We start from the raw sequence: 17,620 nt of genomic DNA, 5'->3' as shown, positions 1-17,620 counted from the left end.
TTCCAGCCATTTTTTATTGAAGTCGATGCCTCAGATGTCGGTGCCGGAGCAATTTTGTCCCAAAGAGCGTCTACTGATGGGAAACTACACCCTTGTGCTTTCTTTTCTAAGAAATTCTCTTCTTCTGAACAAAATTATGAAGTTGGAAATCGTTTGTTACTGGCCGTAAAACTTGCCTTAGAAGAATGGAGACATTTGTTGGAAGGCTCTTCCGTCCCTGTGACCATCTATACAGACCATAAAAATCTTGAATATATCCAATCACTCAAACGCCTCAATCCTCGTCAGGCCAGGTGGGCACTATTCTTCTCTCGTTTTAATTTCATTCTAACTTTTCGGCCTGGTGCTAGAAACAGGAAGGCAGACGCTCTTTCCAGAAGTTTTCTTCTTGAAGATCTCGCTTCTCTCGAACCAGAGTCCATTGTACCTCCTACGAAGATCATCGCTGCTCTATTTCCATCCTTGGCCTCCCAGTTATTGTCAGTTCAACCTTCTGCTCCTGTAGGAACCCCTCCTGGTGTTGCCTTTGTCCCCCCTGAACTCCGTCATTCCATTTTGGTTCAGTCCCACAGCTCCAAGCAGGCCGGGCATCCTGGAATCAGAAAAACCACTGAACTTCTGTCTCGTCTTGTATGGTGGCCTTCCATAAGAAAGGATGTCAAAGACTTTGTTTCTTCTTGCTCTGTATGTGCCGTATCCAAGTCTGGACGTTCCCCTCCCAAGGGGTTACTCTTACCACTACCCATTCCTTCTCGCCCATGGACTCATTTATCTATGGACTTCATCGTGGACCTCCCTAACTCCTCTGGTTACACTGTTATTTGGGTGGTAATTGACAGATTCAGTAAAGTCACACATTTTACTCCCCTTCGAAAACTCCCCTCTGCTCCTGAACTTTCTTCATTATTCATTAAACACATTTTCCGCCTCCATGGTTTCCCTGCCGAAATTGTCTCTGACCGTGGTTCCCAATTTGTTTCCAAGTTTTGGAGATCCCTGTGTAAAGCCCTTGGTGTTTCTCTTCAATTTTCTTCTTCATACCATCCACAGTCTAATGGAGCAGCAGAGAGGGTTAACCAGGCCCTTGAACAGTTTCTTCGATGCCATGTATCTTTGTGCCAAGACGATTGGGCGGATCTGCTTCCATGGGCTGAATTCGCACATAACAATGCCTTACACGTTTCCTTTCTTCTGTATGTATGGTCTTAACCCTTTGGCTTTTCCTCAGGACTTATTACTCACCAATGTCCCTGCCGCCAATGACCAAGCTGCCCACATGTCGGCCATCTGGCACGCCACGGTTGTCAATCTGGAGAAAAGTTCCTTGGTCCAGAAAAGATTCGCGGATCAAAGAAGAATTCCTTCCCCTCTGTATGCACCTGGTGACAAGGTTTGGCTATCTACCCGGAACATTCGTCTTAAAGTCCCCTCTCCGAAACTTGGTCCCAAGTTTATTGGTCCCTTCTCCATCTCCGAGATCATCAATCCGGTGGCTGTCCGGTTACAACTCCCCTCGGAAATGCGGATTCCAAACGCCTTCCATGTCTCCTTGCTCAAACCTGCAGGTACTTCTTCTTCTTCTTCTTCCTCCTCAGCCCCTGTCTTGGTGGACGGTCATCAAGAATTCGAGGTAAAAAGAATCCTGGACTCCCGAATTTCGAGGGGCACCCTACAATACCTCATTGAATGGAAGGGGTTCGGCCCTGAGGAGTGCTCCTGGGTAAGAAGTGCAGATGTCCATGCTCCTCTCCTGGTCCAAAAATTTCATCGGCAGTTTCCTTCTAACCCAGGTGGTCCTGAGGCCCCCCCTAAGGAGGGTGGTACTGTAATGGAGTCTGAGTCAGGATTCCAAAATGGCGTCCAAGATGGTGGCTCCCTGGTTCCTCATGGACGCAGCTGGATGACATCCACCTCTTCCCGCACTCAGATTGGTCGACGGCGACGGAATGGGCGTCGGCGTCAATAATCGGCGCCGGCGTCGGTCGCATACGTCAGCGCGTCCGCGCACACGTTATGATGCCGATGCGTCCAAAATTGGCGCCAAACCTGGGCCTATAACAAGGAACTCTGGGAAGTCATCAGTGCCCAATTATAGGTTTAGTTTACTACTCCTGGGTGTGATTCATTGCGAACTTCTTGATATTTGTGTACCGACCTTTGCCTGAAAACTTCGACCTTGAACCTCTTCTGCCTGGACTGATCTTGTTGCCTGTTTGACCATTCTTCTGTCTCATCCTCTTCTGTACTGCGAACTTGGACATTGTTATTTCCTCCCTTGGTCCTCACTACTCCTGAGGCCTTAGGCCTTACAATGAGAAAGTAATCCCAAAAGTTTCTCTAGAGAACTCTCGTGCCCAGAAGCTTCAGAGCACAAGGAATGTAACTCTGTTTCTTAAAATCTAACTATAGCGGAAGCAGACCCCACAGTCCGGGCCCCCCTGGGACTGTGAGGTCTGCTTACTCTATAGTTATTTCTCCTTTAAGGCTTCTGGGGGAGGTCATCGACATGTTGCTCTTGAGCACCATGTCTCTGTGCTAGACTATTACAGCTATCAACTACAATGATTTTATTCAAGACCAATTTAATTTTGAAAGGCTTTAGAAGTTTCCTCATCACTAGTGATGGGCGAATTTGTTCCACTTCACCTTAAAAAATGCCCGAAACACATTGAAGTCAATGGGCATCAAAATAATTTTAATGTGCGTCAATTTTGACACCCACGACAATTTTTATACGTGTCACTATTTTGTCTAAATGCATTAAACTCAATGGGTGCGTGCGGCCAACTTTTTTTGACGCGCCAGATTTTTCGCAGACAAATTTTCACCACAGTTTCGCTAATTTATTTGCAAATTCACGCCTGGCAAATTTATTCACCCATCATTACTAAGCACTTGTTTGCATTTGGAACTAATTGCAAAAATATGGTTAACTCTGCAGACGTCAACCCAATCACATATAGTTTGTGTCTGTCATGTGCAAAGGACATCTCCATGATGGAAAGCACATGGGCAGATGAGCAACAAAGTTTCACTGCAGACATCATAATCTTATTTATTGCAATTGTGTCTTTATCCATTAGGCTAGTGCTGTCCAACTTCTGTGCTACAGAGGGCCGGAATTTTTCTGGTCTACATGGTGGAGGGCAGATAATGGAAGCCTGTGTTAGCCACTCCTTTTTTAGCTTACACCCACTTTAAACCACACCCATGTTACCACAAAACCAAATCCACATTAATAGCACACCAAAAAAACAAATGGTTGGTGCTCACTGCAGGGATATCACTCATATGTGAAAAAAGTTAAGTCATAGTAAGACATACCCTTAAATCCATACACCTCCTCCTCCCCTGTGGATAAAACAGTATCCCCAGGATATGATTAAACACCATAGGGACCCCTAACAATAATTTTCAAATGCTAACAAACCCCCAGAACAAATACCAGGCTTTTGTTTCACAAGCAGAGCAGGGCACACAGGAAGCATAAGTAAGGCAGAGTATGGCACACACTGGCAAAATATGGCACACCCAAGGAGAATAGGGCAGGCAGATTATGGCACACTCAGGGGGCATGGGACAGGCAGAGTATGGTAGAAAGAAAGAACTTACACTCGCACACCCTGGCCATCCAGAAAAACACGAATCCCAGGTGCTTGGCGATAGAGGAACTTGGCAACCTCAGAAGCAACGTAGAAACAGAACACACAAGCATGCTTGAGAAAGGGGTCACGCCCCGAAACGTTGCATCCGCAATAAACAAGCAAGGTTATACCTGCTAGCAGTACCCATGTTGTGCCGGTGTGTTCTGTTTCTGCAGGCAGAGTATGGCACACACAAGGAGCATGGGGAAGGCAGAACAGAGCAGGAGACAGGGAAACCCATCAGAACCAATCTAAGATGTACTACATACAGTGACACCGTGCTGGTGCCCCATTAGCATTTTGAATAAGGTGTGAACACTTAAAACAATGTTTCAGTCTGGGTCTCAGGTGTGAACAGTACAGGGATTTAGGATGTTACAAATGTGAACAATGCAGGGGGGATTACATGTGTGAACAATACAGGGGATTACAGTCTGAATTTGAGGTTTAAACAATGCAGGAGCCAGTTAATCCCTGTAGTGAAACCTATTAAATTTTACACATGGTAAGCAGACACAGCAGGCAGACTTTCGTGTGGAGAGCCACACAAGAGGGGCCATCATGTCTAATTAATGTAACATTACCTAGTAGCTACCTATGTACAATTCACAAGTTTTGTGTATGGCCACATAAAAAGTATTTCTGAGCCAAATTTGTAGCTTTTTGGCATAATTATAATGATACATTTTTGGTAGCTCAGTTACATTAATTTGGACCTCTAGTTCTTAAATGGATTCTGTCAATAATATAATGCGAAAAATGAAATAACCAATACCTTGTTCAGATGCGGGGTGATCCCAAATTTATTGTAGTGCTCTTGACATGTGAGTCATGTTCAAACGTTTCGGGACAAACAAATGCCCTTCCTCAAGTGACAACCCACCATAGATCCCGACCATGCTTATATAGCCATATAAATGGTGCCATCTAGTGTACAGCAACCATATAGCACGCAATGATACATTGTATATAATTAACAATCCAAAATTGTCTCAATAGTGAGATTTGAAATATACTGTGATACAAAGTCCATAATTTGTTGCTTGTGAATAAGTATCTCCAAAAAAAAAAAAAATCAAATTCAAAAGTGTGCAATAAAAAATTCAAAAAATTCAAAAATCAGAGTCCAGAACAAATCTGAAAATCGTATTCAGTCCTCCATATTAATTATAAATATAGGACAAAGAACTTCTATCACATAACATAAGTAGTTATTATCAATTAGTTAATACAAATACTGATTACCTGCGGAAAAGGAGACGATTCTATGTTATATTTTTCAATTTATGTTCACCTTCTCCATCACTGTAAGAAACGAAGGGCACATATTAAGCGACACAATTCATAAAAAACATGTATAATTCATTGCTTCATTAAGGCCCCTAGGCGCCAATGTATTTAACTTCCAGATCCAATACGTTTCCCTCTGAAGGAGTTTCTGGTCTGTGTCAGAATGCCATATTTTCAACCCATATTTTCTGGTACAGTCGATTTGTGGACGATATTTTTTTCGTATGGCGAGGCCCTGAGGGTAAACTTTCACAGTTTATTGAATACATCAATATGGTGCATCCTACTATTAAATTTGTATTGCATAAGGACACCACACGTATCGAATTTCTTGATGTATCAATATACCGTGAATCTAATGTATTATCCACCATGTTATATAGAAAACCAGTGGAGAAAAATAACATGTTGTTATATAACAGTTTTCACCCACCAGGAACAACAGAGGGTTTACCAAAGAGCCAAATAATGCGGTGTAAACGCATTACCTCTGATACATATATTTATGAACAAATGAGTGAAAATGTTATAGATACCTTTAGAGAACGTGGGTATCCTGAAAAACTGTTGAAAGAATCAAAGAGGCAAATTGATCGGATTTCACGAACTGATTTATTAAAATGTAACAAAAAGGAAAGTGCAACTAATAGAATCCCTTTTGTGACGACCTATGACTGCCATTCGAAGGAGGTACGTAAGGTCATTAGAAAATAAATGGTTGGTGCTCACTGCAGGGATATCACTCATATGTGAAAAAAGTTAAGTCATAGTAAGACATACCCTTAAATCCATACACCTCCTCCTCCCCTGTGGATAAAACAGTATCCCCAGGATATGATTAAACACCATAGGGACCCCTAACAATAATTTTCAAATGCTAACAAACCCCCAGAACAAATACCAGGCTTTTGTTTCACAAGCAGAGCAGGGCACACAGGAAGCATAAGTAAGGCAGAGTATGGCACACACTGGCAAAATATGGCACACCCAAGGAGAATAGGGCAGGCAGATTATGGCACACTCAGGGGGCATGGGACAGGCAGAGTATGGTAGAAAGAAAGAACTTACACTCGCACACCCTGGCCATCCAGAAAAACACGAATCCCAGGTGCTTGGCGATAGAGGAACTTGGCAACCTCAGAAGCAACGTAGAAACAGAACACACAAGCATGCTTGAGAAAGGGGTCACGCCCCGAAACGTTGCATCCGCAATAAACAAGCAAGGTTATACCTGCTAGCAGTACCCATGTTGTGCCGGTGTGTTCTGTTTCTGCAGGCAGAGTATGGCACACACAAGGAGCATGGGGAAGGCAGAACAGAGCAGGAGACAGGGAAACCCATCAGAACCAATCTAAGATGTACTACATACAGTGACACCGTGCTGGTGCCCCATTAGCATTTTGAATAAGGTGTGAACACTTAAAACAATGTTTCAGTCTGGGTCTCAGGTGTGAACAGTACAGGGATTTAGGATGTTACAAATGTGAACAATGCAGGGGGGATTACATGTGTGAACAATACAGGGGATTACAGTCTGAATTTGAGGTTTAAACAATGCAGGAGCCAGTTAATCCCTGTAGTGAAACCTATTAAATTTTACACATGGTAAGCAGACACAGCAGGCAGACTTTCGTGTGGAGAGCCACACAAGAGGGGCCATCATGTCTAATTAATGTAACATTACCTAGTAGCTACCTATGTACAATTCACAAGTTTTGTGTATGGCCACATAAAAAGTATTTCTGAGCCAAATTTGTAGCTTTTTGGCATAATTATAATGATACATTTTTGGTAGCTCAGTTACATTAATTTGGACCTCTAGTTCTTAAATGGATTCTGTCAATAATATAATGCGAAAAATGAAATAACCAATACCTTGTTCAGATGCGGGGTGATCCCAAATTTATTGTAGTGCTCTTGACATGTGAGTCATGTTCAAACGTTTCGGGACAAACAAATGCCCTTCCTCAAGTGACAACCCACCATAGATCCCGACCATGCTTATATAGCCATATAAATGGTGCCATCTAGTGTACAGCAACCATATAGCACGCAATGATACATTGTATATAATTAACAATCCAAAATTGTCTCAATAGTGAGATTTGAAATATACTGTGATACAAAGTCCATAATTTGTTGCTTGTGAATAAGTATCTCCAAAAAAAAAAAAAATCAAATTCAAAAGTGTGCAATAAAAAATTCAAAAAATTCAAAAATCAGAGTCCAGAACAAATCTGAAAATCGTATTCAGTCCTCCATATTAATTATAAATATAGGACAAAGAACTTCTATCACATAACATAAGTAGTTATTATCAATTAGTTAATACAAATACTGATTACCTGCGGAAAAGGAGACGATTCTATGTTATATTTTTCAATTTATGTTCACCTTCTCCATCACTGTAAGAAACGAAGGGCACATATTAAGCGACACAATTCATAAAAAACATGTATAATTCATTGCTTCATTAAGGCCCCTAGGCGCCAATGTATTTAACTTCCAGATCCAATACGTTTCCCTCTGAAGGAGTTTCTGGTCTGTGTCAGAATGCCATATTTTCAACCCATATTTTCTGGTACAGTCGATTTGTGGACGATATTTTTTTCGTATGGCGAGGCCCTGAGGGTAAACTTTCACAGTTTATTGAATACATCAATATGGTGCATCCTACTATTAAATTTGTATTGCATAAGGACACCACACGTATCGAATTTCTTGATGTATCAATATACCGTGAATCTAATGTATTATCCACCATGTTATATAGAAAACCAGTGGAGAAAAATAACATGTTGTTATATAACAGTTTTCACCCACCAGGAACAACAGAGGGTTTACCAAAGAGCCAAATAATGCGGTGTAAACGCATTACCTCTGATACATATATTTATGAACAAATGAGTGAAAATGTTATAGATACCTTTAGAGAACGTGGGTATCCTGAAAAACTGTTGAAAGAATCAAAGAGGCAAATTGATCGGATTTCACGAACTGATTTATTAAAATGTAACAAAAAGGAAAGTGCAACTAATAGAATCCCTTTTGTGACGACCTATGACTGCCATTCGAAGGAGGTACGTAAGGTCATTAGAAAATATTGGCCAATTGTAATGAATGACCCAGGCACCTCAAAGGTGTTCACTGATTATCCTCTATTTGCTTATAGACGGGGGAAAAATTTGGGTGACCAATTGGTACACAGTGATATGAACCCTAATCACTCAAAGACCACCCAAAGATTCTTGGGCAAACCACTAATGGGAACGTTTCCATGTCTCTCTTGGCAAAATTGCAATGCCATCATAAAAGGGGCTGTTGTTTCACATCCCACCTCAGGGATACAGATTAAAATCAAAGGATACCACACTTGTATGTCCACCAATGTCATTTACCTATTGAAGTGCCCGTGTGGGTTAGCCTACGTGGGCAAAACTAATAGGATGGTAAGAGTACGAATCAATGAACATAGGAGTGCTATACGGAATGTTAATGTCAAACCCACATCTGTTAGTCGACATTGGGCCGAATGTAACCACACCATCTCACAGTTGCGATGGATGGTGTTAGAAGAGATAGCAACTAAATCGGGTAACACAGACCAGAAACTCCTTCAGAGGGAAACGTATTGGATCTGGAAGTTAAATACATTGGCGCCTAGGGGCCTTAATGAAGCAATGAATTATACATGTTTTTTATGAATTGTGTCGCTTAATATGTGCCCTTCGTTTCTTACAGTGATGGAGAAGGTGAACATAAATTGAAAAATATAACATAGAATCGTCTCCTTTTCCGCAGGTAATCAGTATTTGTATTAACTAATTGATAATAACTACTTATGTTATGTGATAGAAGTTCTTTGTCCTATATTTATAATTAATATGGAGGACTGAATACGATTTTCAGATTTGTTCTGGACTCTGATTTTTGAATTTTTTGAATTTTTTATTGCACACTTTTGAATTTGATTTTTTTTTTTTTTTGGAGATACTTATTCACAAGCAACAAATTATGGACTTTGTATCACAGTATATTTCAAATCTCACTATTGAGACAATTTTGGATTGTTAATTATATACAATGTATCATTGCGTGCTATATGGTTGCTGTACACTAGATGGCACCATTTATATGGCTATATAAGCATGGTCGGGATCTATGGTGGGTTGTCACTTGAGGAAGGGCATTTGTTTGTCCCGAAACGTTTGAACATGACTCACATGTCAAGAGCACTACAATAAATTTGGGATCACCCCGCATCTGAACAAGGTATTGGTTATTTCATTTTTCGCATTATATTATTACTGGCGGTGGAAGAGGCCAGTACCAATACCTTCCCCAAGTTTTTCTATTGTTCTGTCAATAATAACCTTAGGGAAATATCAACAAATGTGCCTACTACTTTACTAAAAATGCAATTACATAACTGCAATGTTTGGAAGTGCACTGCTCCTGCGGTAAGTAAATGATCCATACTGTATATTATATCAAACATAATTAGAAAATGTATTTTTGACTTTACTTTCCCTATCTATAAACCCCACACATTCCTAAAAGCACTGTAATAAATGTTGATGCTCCTCTCTGATACAATGTATCCTACTTTGCTTAGTGGGATGCTGGCATTGATCTTGAGAATAATGGCAATGGCACATATTAACATTCACATTTCCAATGATTAAGCCCTGTCACAGAAAGTAATGTAATTTACTTTTGGAGATTCAAATGTTAGTGAATGAAGTGGCATTTTCGGGAGATCTGTCACCTTTTGTAGCCTAGATTTAAGCTATAAGATGAAATATGGTCCCCTAGCAACTGTGCTCCAAAGAATGCTGCTTTCTGTACATAGCACTGAATAAAGGGCCTGTGGTAAGGACAGGGAACCGATGCAGGCTGCGCCTTCTAACACTGCCAACTTGCACATTTGAATGACATGCAAGTTATGGGACAGCCAGTGGGCCATCCTCGTTGGATAGAGCAATGCCTAACATAGGTAGAGCTTTATTTAAGAGGCAAGCACAAGTCTTTGAATATTAAAATGTTGTTGAATGACCTGCAGAAATACAAGTGAGCAGAGTAGTGTGCAAAGTGCAAAAAAGACAGATTGCACCTTGCACTTTGCACACTGCATTGTTCATGGTAAATTAACTCTTATATCTGGAATCTGTACTACCAAAAACAACAATGGAGTAGGATGGCTTCCTAATCATCTATTGATGGATGTAGGTGATTATGACACAACCCTCATCCTTCAGCAATGTTTTTTTGGCACTGACGAAGATTTAAATTTATCTTGACAAAGTTCTGGCAATATGTGTGTCAATCTTGACACTGCTAGCTGCTGTATTTTAAATGTGAATAAGAATGACTGTACTCAGAAGTGTCATATTGAGATATATATATATATATATAAAGAGGACAGCACTCCATCTCCCATGTCAACCCAGGTGCAAAGTAAGGAAAAAATGCATATGTAAAAAAAGGCCAGCAACACTGGGAATTTCATGAACCAAAAGTGTTGTATAGTAAATACATACTGTACATACAATAACACTTTTGGTTCATGAAATTCCCAGTGAGTATGTATGATTTCATAATGAAATATGTGTGTTACTAAGCAACTCATGGACTGTTAAGCACCAGATGTCTATCAGGCTATGTCACCACTTTAAAATTTCCTTACCATTTAGTCTTGGGAGTGATTGCATAGAAATACATTACCGTGTTATATGCAATCAGTGGCTATATAAAAAGATACCACATAATACATTCTATCAGTACAGATTGGTTCCATTACAATTAGCCCATTACACATTTTACTACATTTTGGTCCTATATCTTCCAAGTTCAGTTTAACAGTGTGCTTGACATGGTGCCTTGTAATTCAGCCCAAGTCACTGCATCGTTGGGATGACAGCAGCCAGTGAAGTCCTCTCCTCTGACCCAGCAGATTTCCTCTCAAGTCTGGGCCATTATGAGATCGCATTCCCGGCACAGGTGGACCACAATGGGAACTTCCTGACCTACGACCTCCGTAAAGCCCCACCAAGTATTCGAAGGCCTAGGAGGAGTCTTTCTGAAGAGACAGAGCACCAACTCTTCTACAGGCTACAAGCACAGAGTTCTACATTTCTTCTTAATCTAAACTTGCAGACAGAACTTCTGGGCCAGCACTTTACTGTAGAGTACTGGAAGAGTGGAGGTCTGGACTGGAAGCATGAATTCTATGAGGATTGTCACTATGTGGGTCACATTCAAGACCAGCAGCTAAGCTCGAGGGTGGCCATCAGCAACTGCAATGGCCTGGTGAGGAAGGGGTTAAATGGAGGTTGGACAATAGTGACAGTGCATAGCTACAACCTTTTACTCTTTTTAAAGTGGTGGAGTTATGGATAGAAAATGTCACTTCAGTTTAAGACAACAGTTTTTTAGGTTAAAGTTTAGTCCATAATGGGTGCAAAGTAGAATAAAGACATATGAGTTTCTGAGTTGTTAAGGAAAGACAGCAACAAGTTTAAAGAGTTCTTTCAAGATCTGTATACAATATTAACTGGTACTTCTATACTTGTTTTCTACTTTAGCTTGGAGTTATAGTATCAGGGGATGAGGAGTATCTCATTGAACCACTACCCTTGGGGAGCAACTTCACCCACAATGGTGAGGGGACTCCACATGTGGTGTACAAACGGTCATCTTTGCAACGCCAACACTTGGAGGCTGCCTGTGGGGTAATAGGTAATGTAATTACTAAGAACATATTGCCAACCAATCAACCCTGTACTACAATGTTTTCTAGTTTATAATTAAATATTTGTAGGGTCGGCAGATGTACCTTTTTATATATTTGAGCAGTTCATAAGTCATGAACACTAAATGATACATTACAATTTATACCAGTATAATATTAACCTTAGCATCCATAAAACCACATAATATAAAACCATTATATTATAGTATGAAAACCATAATATTTTGAGGATTGTGGGGGACCTAATATAATTGCCAAGACTTGAAATTATGGTTTCACAGTTATTCATTTTGACTATGCCAAGAATTTTTGTGTCCTATCTAGATGACAAACCCTGGAAAGATAGCCATTGGTGGCTGCAAAACCCAAGGCCCCCACCTCTTCGGCCAGGAACCAACCATACACAGCAAGGACCATTTCCCCTTAAGCGGTCTGTTAGCACAGAAAGATATGTAGAAACCTTGGTTGTAGCAGATAAAATGATGATTGGCTACCATGGAAGGAGAGACATTGAACAGTATATTCTTGCTATTATGAACATTGTAAGTGTTTCAACTTACTCCATGCTTGTCTGTGGTTAAACTATACAGTTGTAAAAGTGGGCCTTTTTAGGTACAGAGTTTATTAAGACATTTTGCAGTGTTTTAAGACTGGTCTTTTCTTGTTTCCTGGAGGTCAGGTTGCCAAACTTTTTCAGGACTCCAGTCTGGGGAACATTGTAAACATCATGGTGACACGTTTAATTCTTTTGACAGAGGACCAGGTAAGACCTTCACTCACAGTAATTCTAGCCAGATTCAATACATTAAACATGTTAAAGCTACTAGTTTCAGAATACTTTAAATTGTATACCATAAACTGGTTCCAATCAGTCTAAGATTCACCACATTCATGTGCTAGATCATTTTCCATACAGTACATACTAAACATCATAAATAGTCATGGGCGAATCTGACCCGTTTTGCTTTGCCGAAAATCCAAGAAACAGCGAAAAATTTGCCAAATGCATTGAAGTCTATGGGCTACAACTTTTTTTGACACATAACAATTTTTTTTGACATGTGACTACTTTTTTTATCCATTGGAGTCTATGGGCATCTTTTTCGTGGCAAAACCTGGCAAAGAAATTTTGCTCATCACTAATCATAAACACTTATCAAAGACAATGTAATTATGCTGCTTCTACATGTTTACCAATATCAAAATTACATGATTTCTTACTAATATTGTGGTTTCACAGCCAACACTGGAGCTCAATCACCATGCAGGGAAGTCCCTTGACAGCTTTTGCCGGTGGCAGAAATCCATCGTAAGCCGTAATGGTAATGCAATTTCAGAAAGTGGTATTGCTGACCATGATACAGCGGTACTTATGACCAGGTATATTGTGACTTACACATAATAGAAAGACATCCAGATTTATTTTCTAGGGAAAATGAAGGGTTTTTCTAATGAATTCTATAGATCCCATGATTCAAAACACTAAAGGGGGAATGTAATTAAAATTGCTTTATTGCAAATGTAAAATTATTCGCTGGCGAATATTACATTGCTAAGCAAAGGTTAGCATTAACACTTGCTCTGGAGTTTAATCAAATATTTTGTCACTAAATACACTTTGCGATTACAAAATGTTATTCTATACATTTATTCACAAAAGCCATTTGGTTGCAAACTTTGAGGATATCGTTGAGGTCTGTAATCGGTCAAAAAAGGAGGAAACATGGCCGATAACATTCACAATGACCATTGCAAAAGTTTTTTTCATTAACGAAACATTTTACATTCCCCCATAAAAGTTTTCATGTGGGATATGTATAACCATTTTTTTGTTTGTCTGGTGTCTATCCGTACTTCATAAGTAATACAAAATGAACTCCATATCAATCAATTTTTTCTTGTATAATGTTCCTCATCTCTATTCTGACAGTTTGCCACTGGAATGGTTTAGTGTTCATGTAATCCCTGTTCTAGCTTTAAAGATACAATATCCAATAACTCTCCCATCAATCTAAAGACAGTAATATGCAGAGAATAGAAAATAATGGCTACATCTCACTGATAGTATCTATCTCTTTCAGATATGACATTTGCATTTACAAAAACAAGCCGTGTGGAACACTAGGTGAGAGGATGCAGTGTGTCTCCCTTTTCATAACAGTAATATGTATATAGGTTTTTTAGGCACAGGATGTTGACTGGTAATTAAACAATGTTAATTCAAGGTTTGGTTTTTAACCGTTTATTTTTATTATTAGGTATTATAAGTTATCCTTCATTTTATGTTAATATTTGTTATGTAAACATAACATAATCATTTTGGCTAAAAGCTATCCATTTCTGTCTCATTTGGCCATGAAGCACAACTGCTTTATTTTGCTGGTATGAATTTCCCCTAAACAGTTTTTAATTTTTTCCCTTACCATTTAGGTTTGGCACCTGTGGGTGGGATGTGTGAACGAGAAAGAAGCTGCAGTATAAATGAAGACATTGGCCTAGCTACCGCTTTCACTATTGCACACGAGGTGGGACACACGTGAGTGGGTTTTAGTTGTATGATCTAGCAGAAGAATCAGGGTGTCCTATCCCAGAATAAACCACTCACAACTTTAAAAGGCAAGTCAGCCCCAAAATAAAAATGTGCCTAATAAAAGAAAACATAATTCTAAGCAACTTTCCAATATACATTTATTAAAGATTTTCATTGCTTTTACAGTTATTTAAAAAAAAAAAATAGCTATTGAAAGCAGCATTTGTTTAACTCTAGCTTGTTACTTTTTAAACAAAGTTGTAAAAGACCATTGCTTTTGAGAACATTTGCAGTGTATGTAATAAAATTTCACAATCGCAAAGCGTATTTTGCGCCAAATATATAATGAAACTCCAGAGCAGTTGTTAACACTAACTTTTTCTTACCAATTCAATATTCGCGAGCAACACTAAACATTCGCAAAAGCACCATTTTAACACTTGCAATTTTTAATAAAATTCCCCCTTTAGTCTCCCAGCAAAGATAGGTCTGTTAATCAGCTGCTTGTCTTACATTGTTTTAACAGTCTGAGCCATCAGCTCTGCGAATAGAAAGGGACATAAACACTGCTTTCAATAGCAATACATATACAAATAACTTAAAAACTAAATTGTAATAAGTGTATATTGCAAACTTGCTTAGAATAATGTTTTCCTTTATTAGGCAAATTATTATTTTGGGGTTGACTGCCCTTTAACAAGTGAAATTCAGTGAGATAAACCTTTAAACTTTCTGGTGAAAATCTTTTCTTATCCTAGATTTGGTATGAATCATGATGGAATTGGTAATGGCTGTGGTTCCCGAGGCCAGGAGACAGCAAAGCTCATGGCATCGCATATTACTATGAAGACCAACCCATTTGTGTGGTCAGCTTGCAGCCGGGATTACATAACTAGCTTTCTTGAGTAAGACACAGACATTTATATTATTTGAATATTATTGTGAATGGTATTGGTGATTTTTTGCTGCAAGGATAGAATGATTTAAGGTTATAATTTCTAAACTCCTACCCAACAAACAGATTTCATAATAACCAGTGCTGGCTAGCTAAACATGCTATAAGTTTCTGGTTTCATTTGCTAACACTATGAAAATTTGCATCTAGGCTGTAAGCCATTCCCACCAATCAGTAATTAACATTATTACGACTATAAGACAGTCACAAAAGAACAATTAAAGCAAAAATGACTGGTTGATGTAGGTTCATTAGATCAAATCTGTCCAGTCTCTAGAATGGAATTGGAATTGTTGCAAAGAAGTCCACATTAGCAAGGGAGCCTTGTAATTAATGTCTAGTTTAGAAGCCCTACGAAACAAGAATGCATGAATTTTTGCGTCGACCTCCATTCTGTGTAGCTCCCCACTTGCCGAAGCCAGTACTGTCAATGGAGCAAGGGGAGGGGGTGCATTTAAGAGCAGATCCACTTTCCTCCTCCTCTAAAAAATACCGCGTGAGGAGGAAAACAGTTTAAAACAGGGCAATTTATTACATAGCACAACAACACAAACTAAATAACATACTGGAATACATGTAAATGTGTCCCTCTCATTTTAATTCTTCAAGTCTTTTATAAGATAAGCAGACAGACAAAATAATGCCTTTCTGCTTCTCTCCACAGTTCTGGCCTGGGTCTGTGTTTAAACAATGCTCCACTGCGTCAGGACTTTGTATATCCCACCCAAGCTCCCGGACAAGCGTATGATGCAGATGATCAATGCCGCTTCCAACATGGAGTTAAATCTCGCCAGTGTAAATATGGGGTAGAGTCCCTTCCTACTTTGTCTTGGTACAGTCTTTATTAAAAAGAGGGCATATTTTAAAATCAAGGTGACAGCAGATATAATGTTGCACTCCTGTAGATGTCTCGAGGCGACACAGTGACCCCCACTACCACCTTAGTATCAAATAGGCATTCAAGTGGAAACATAGCATATTAGATGTTGCATAGCACAGTCCTATAAAACTGAAGATGAAGCGAAACAGAAATCTAAAGATTCAGGAAATTAATTCTGAAATGGCAATTATAAAATGTCTACCCCAGTAGTTTTGCTTAAACCACCAGTTGGTCTTTAAGACATGCAGAGAAGAATAATCCTACATTAGGTCAAAGTTACTTTTCTGCAAGTGTTATATATGATATACTTTTTTACCCCACTGGCTATCCACTGTTAGCTGTTGAACCAAGATGGCCGCAACCCACTAGGAAAATTAGCAAAGAACACAGATTGGAACTCGTATATACACCAGTGCATTATGACTGCCTGAGGGAACATTCTGAGAACTTGAGCAATGTTATACAGAAGCTCTTCTGTCTTACTGCTTAGATAAACCAACCCACCACCCAAGTGCTATAGTTTGTGGGTGTTTCTAAAAAACTACATTTGTGTCACATTTATCTACCTACTTGCGAAATGGAGAAAAATTAGCAAAATGCATTATAAGTCAATGGGCGTCAAAATAATTTTTATGCACACAATTTTTACACACACAACTCTTGTGTTCAAATGCATTGAAGTCAATGGGCGTCAAAACAATTTTTACGCACGTAACTTTTTTTATTGCAGTCAATTTTTCAGTGGCAAATTTTTGCTGCAGTTTCACAGGTGATGAAGTGTAGAAATTCGGCATGAATCCATGCTGGGCGATAAATGGCCCTAGCCTCAGAAATGTTTTTCTTTAATTCAACGAAAAAGCTTTTTTTATGGCGATTTGTTTTGTCTGTGACATTTTGTTGCAGAGAATTTTGGCCGCAGTTTAAAAAAAATTTGCAGAAGGCGAAATGCAAAAAATGCAGAATGTGGAAAAAATTCCCTCATCACTATTGAAGAGCTCAAGCTCTATAGCATAAATTACTATTTAAGATGTCCATGTCTCTTTTGTTTGCAGATGTCCATGTCCCCTTTATGTTCCACTTTGTCTATGTTATTTTTTTCATATTTGCACTCACAACATGTGCTTTCACTGCAATCCATGTCGGCAGTTTATGGAAAGGCATAAATAGTTAGTATAAATCATGAAGCCAGAACATTTGCACAGATCTGTTTCCCATTTGGCAAAGGAAGTAGACATTTTCCTTTGCATAAGATGGTAAACTGCAGCATCCAGTCAGTGTATAAAAATCATAAAATACATTTTCCATTACAGCTTAGACTTTGTCTGTTTATGTGAACATGTTTGTCATGCCTTCATGTTGTTTTTTCAAGAATTTATATAATTCGTATGGAGTAAGAAATTTACTAATAGATGCTACATAGAGATATATTCTTTTTCAGTATTCATTAAATATTCACAATTTTTCAGACATGCACACATTTTATATTGAATATCCATAAACGTCAAAGGCATGATAATTTCTAGAGATGAATGCAATATCTTGGTAATGGTAATCACAACTTCAGCTCGAT

General features: G+C 39.1%; 1 protein-coding gene across 1 annotated transcript in view; it reads left to right on the top strand.

Annotated features, from left to right (window-relative positions):
* Positions 1-17,620, top strand: part of LOC108706867 (A disintegrin and metalloproteinase with thrombospondin motifs 10-like) — a 58,627-nt gene that overhangs the window by 18,054 nt on the left and 22,953 nt on the right. Inside the window, exons 3-11 of the mRNA XM_041579920.1 lie at positions 10,888-11,243; positions 11,519-11,672; positions 12,010-12,227; positions 12,365-12,448; positions 12,926-13,065; positions 13,767-13,810; positions 14,116-14,221; positions 14,974-15,120; positions 15,835-15,976. Of these exons, the coding sequence (XP_041435854.1) occupies positions 10,888-11,243; positions 11,519-11,672; positions 12,010-12,227; positions 12,365-12,448; positions 12,926-13,065; positions 13,767-13,810; positions 14,116-14,221; positions 14,974-15,120; positions 15,835-15,976 (1,391 nt within the window). The remainder of the gene's footprint in view (positions 1-10,887; positions 11,244-11,518; positions 11,673-12,009; positions 12,228-12,364; positions 12,449-12,925; positions 13,066-13,766; positions 13,811-14,115; positions 14,222-14,973; positions 15,121-15,834; positions 15,977-17,620) is intronic.

Source organism: Xenopus laevis, chromosome 1S (genome assembly GCF_017654675.1).
Source record: "Xenopus laevis strain J_2021 chromosome 1S, Xenopus_laevis_v10.1, whole genome shotgun sequence".
Lineage (NCBI taxonomy): Eukaryota > Metazoa > Chordata > Amphibia > Anura > Pipidae > Xenopus > Xenopus laevis.
This window is presented reverse-complemented; position numbering and strand designations above follow the sequence as displayed.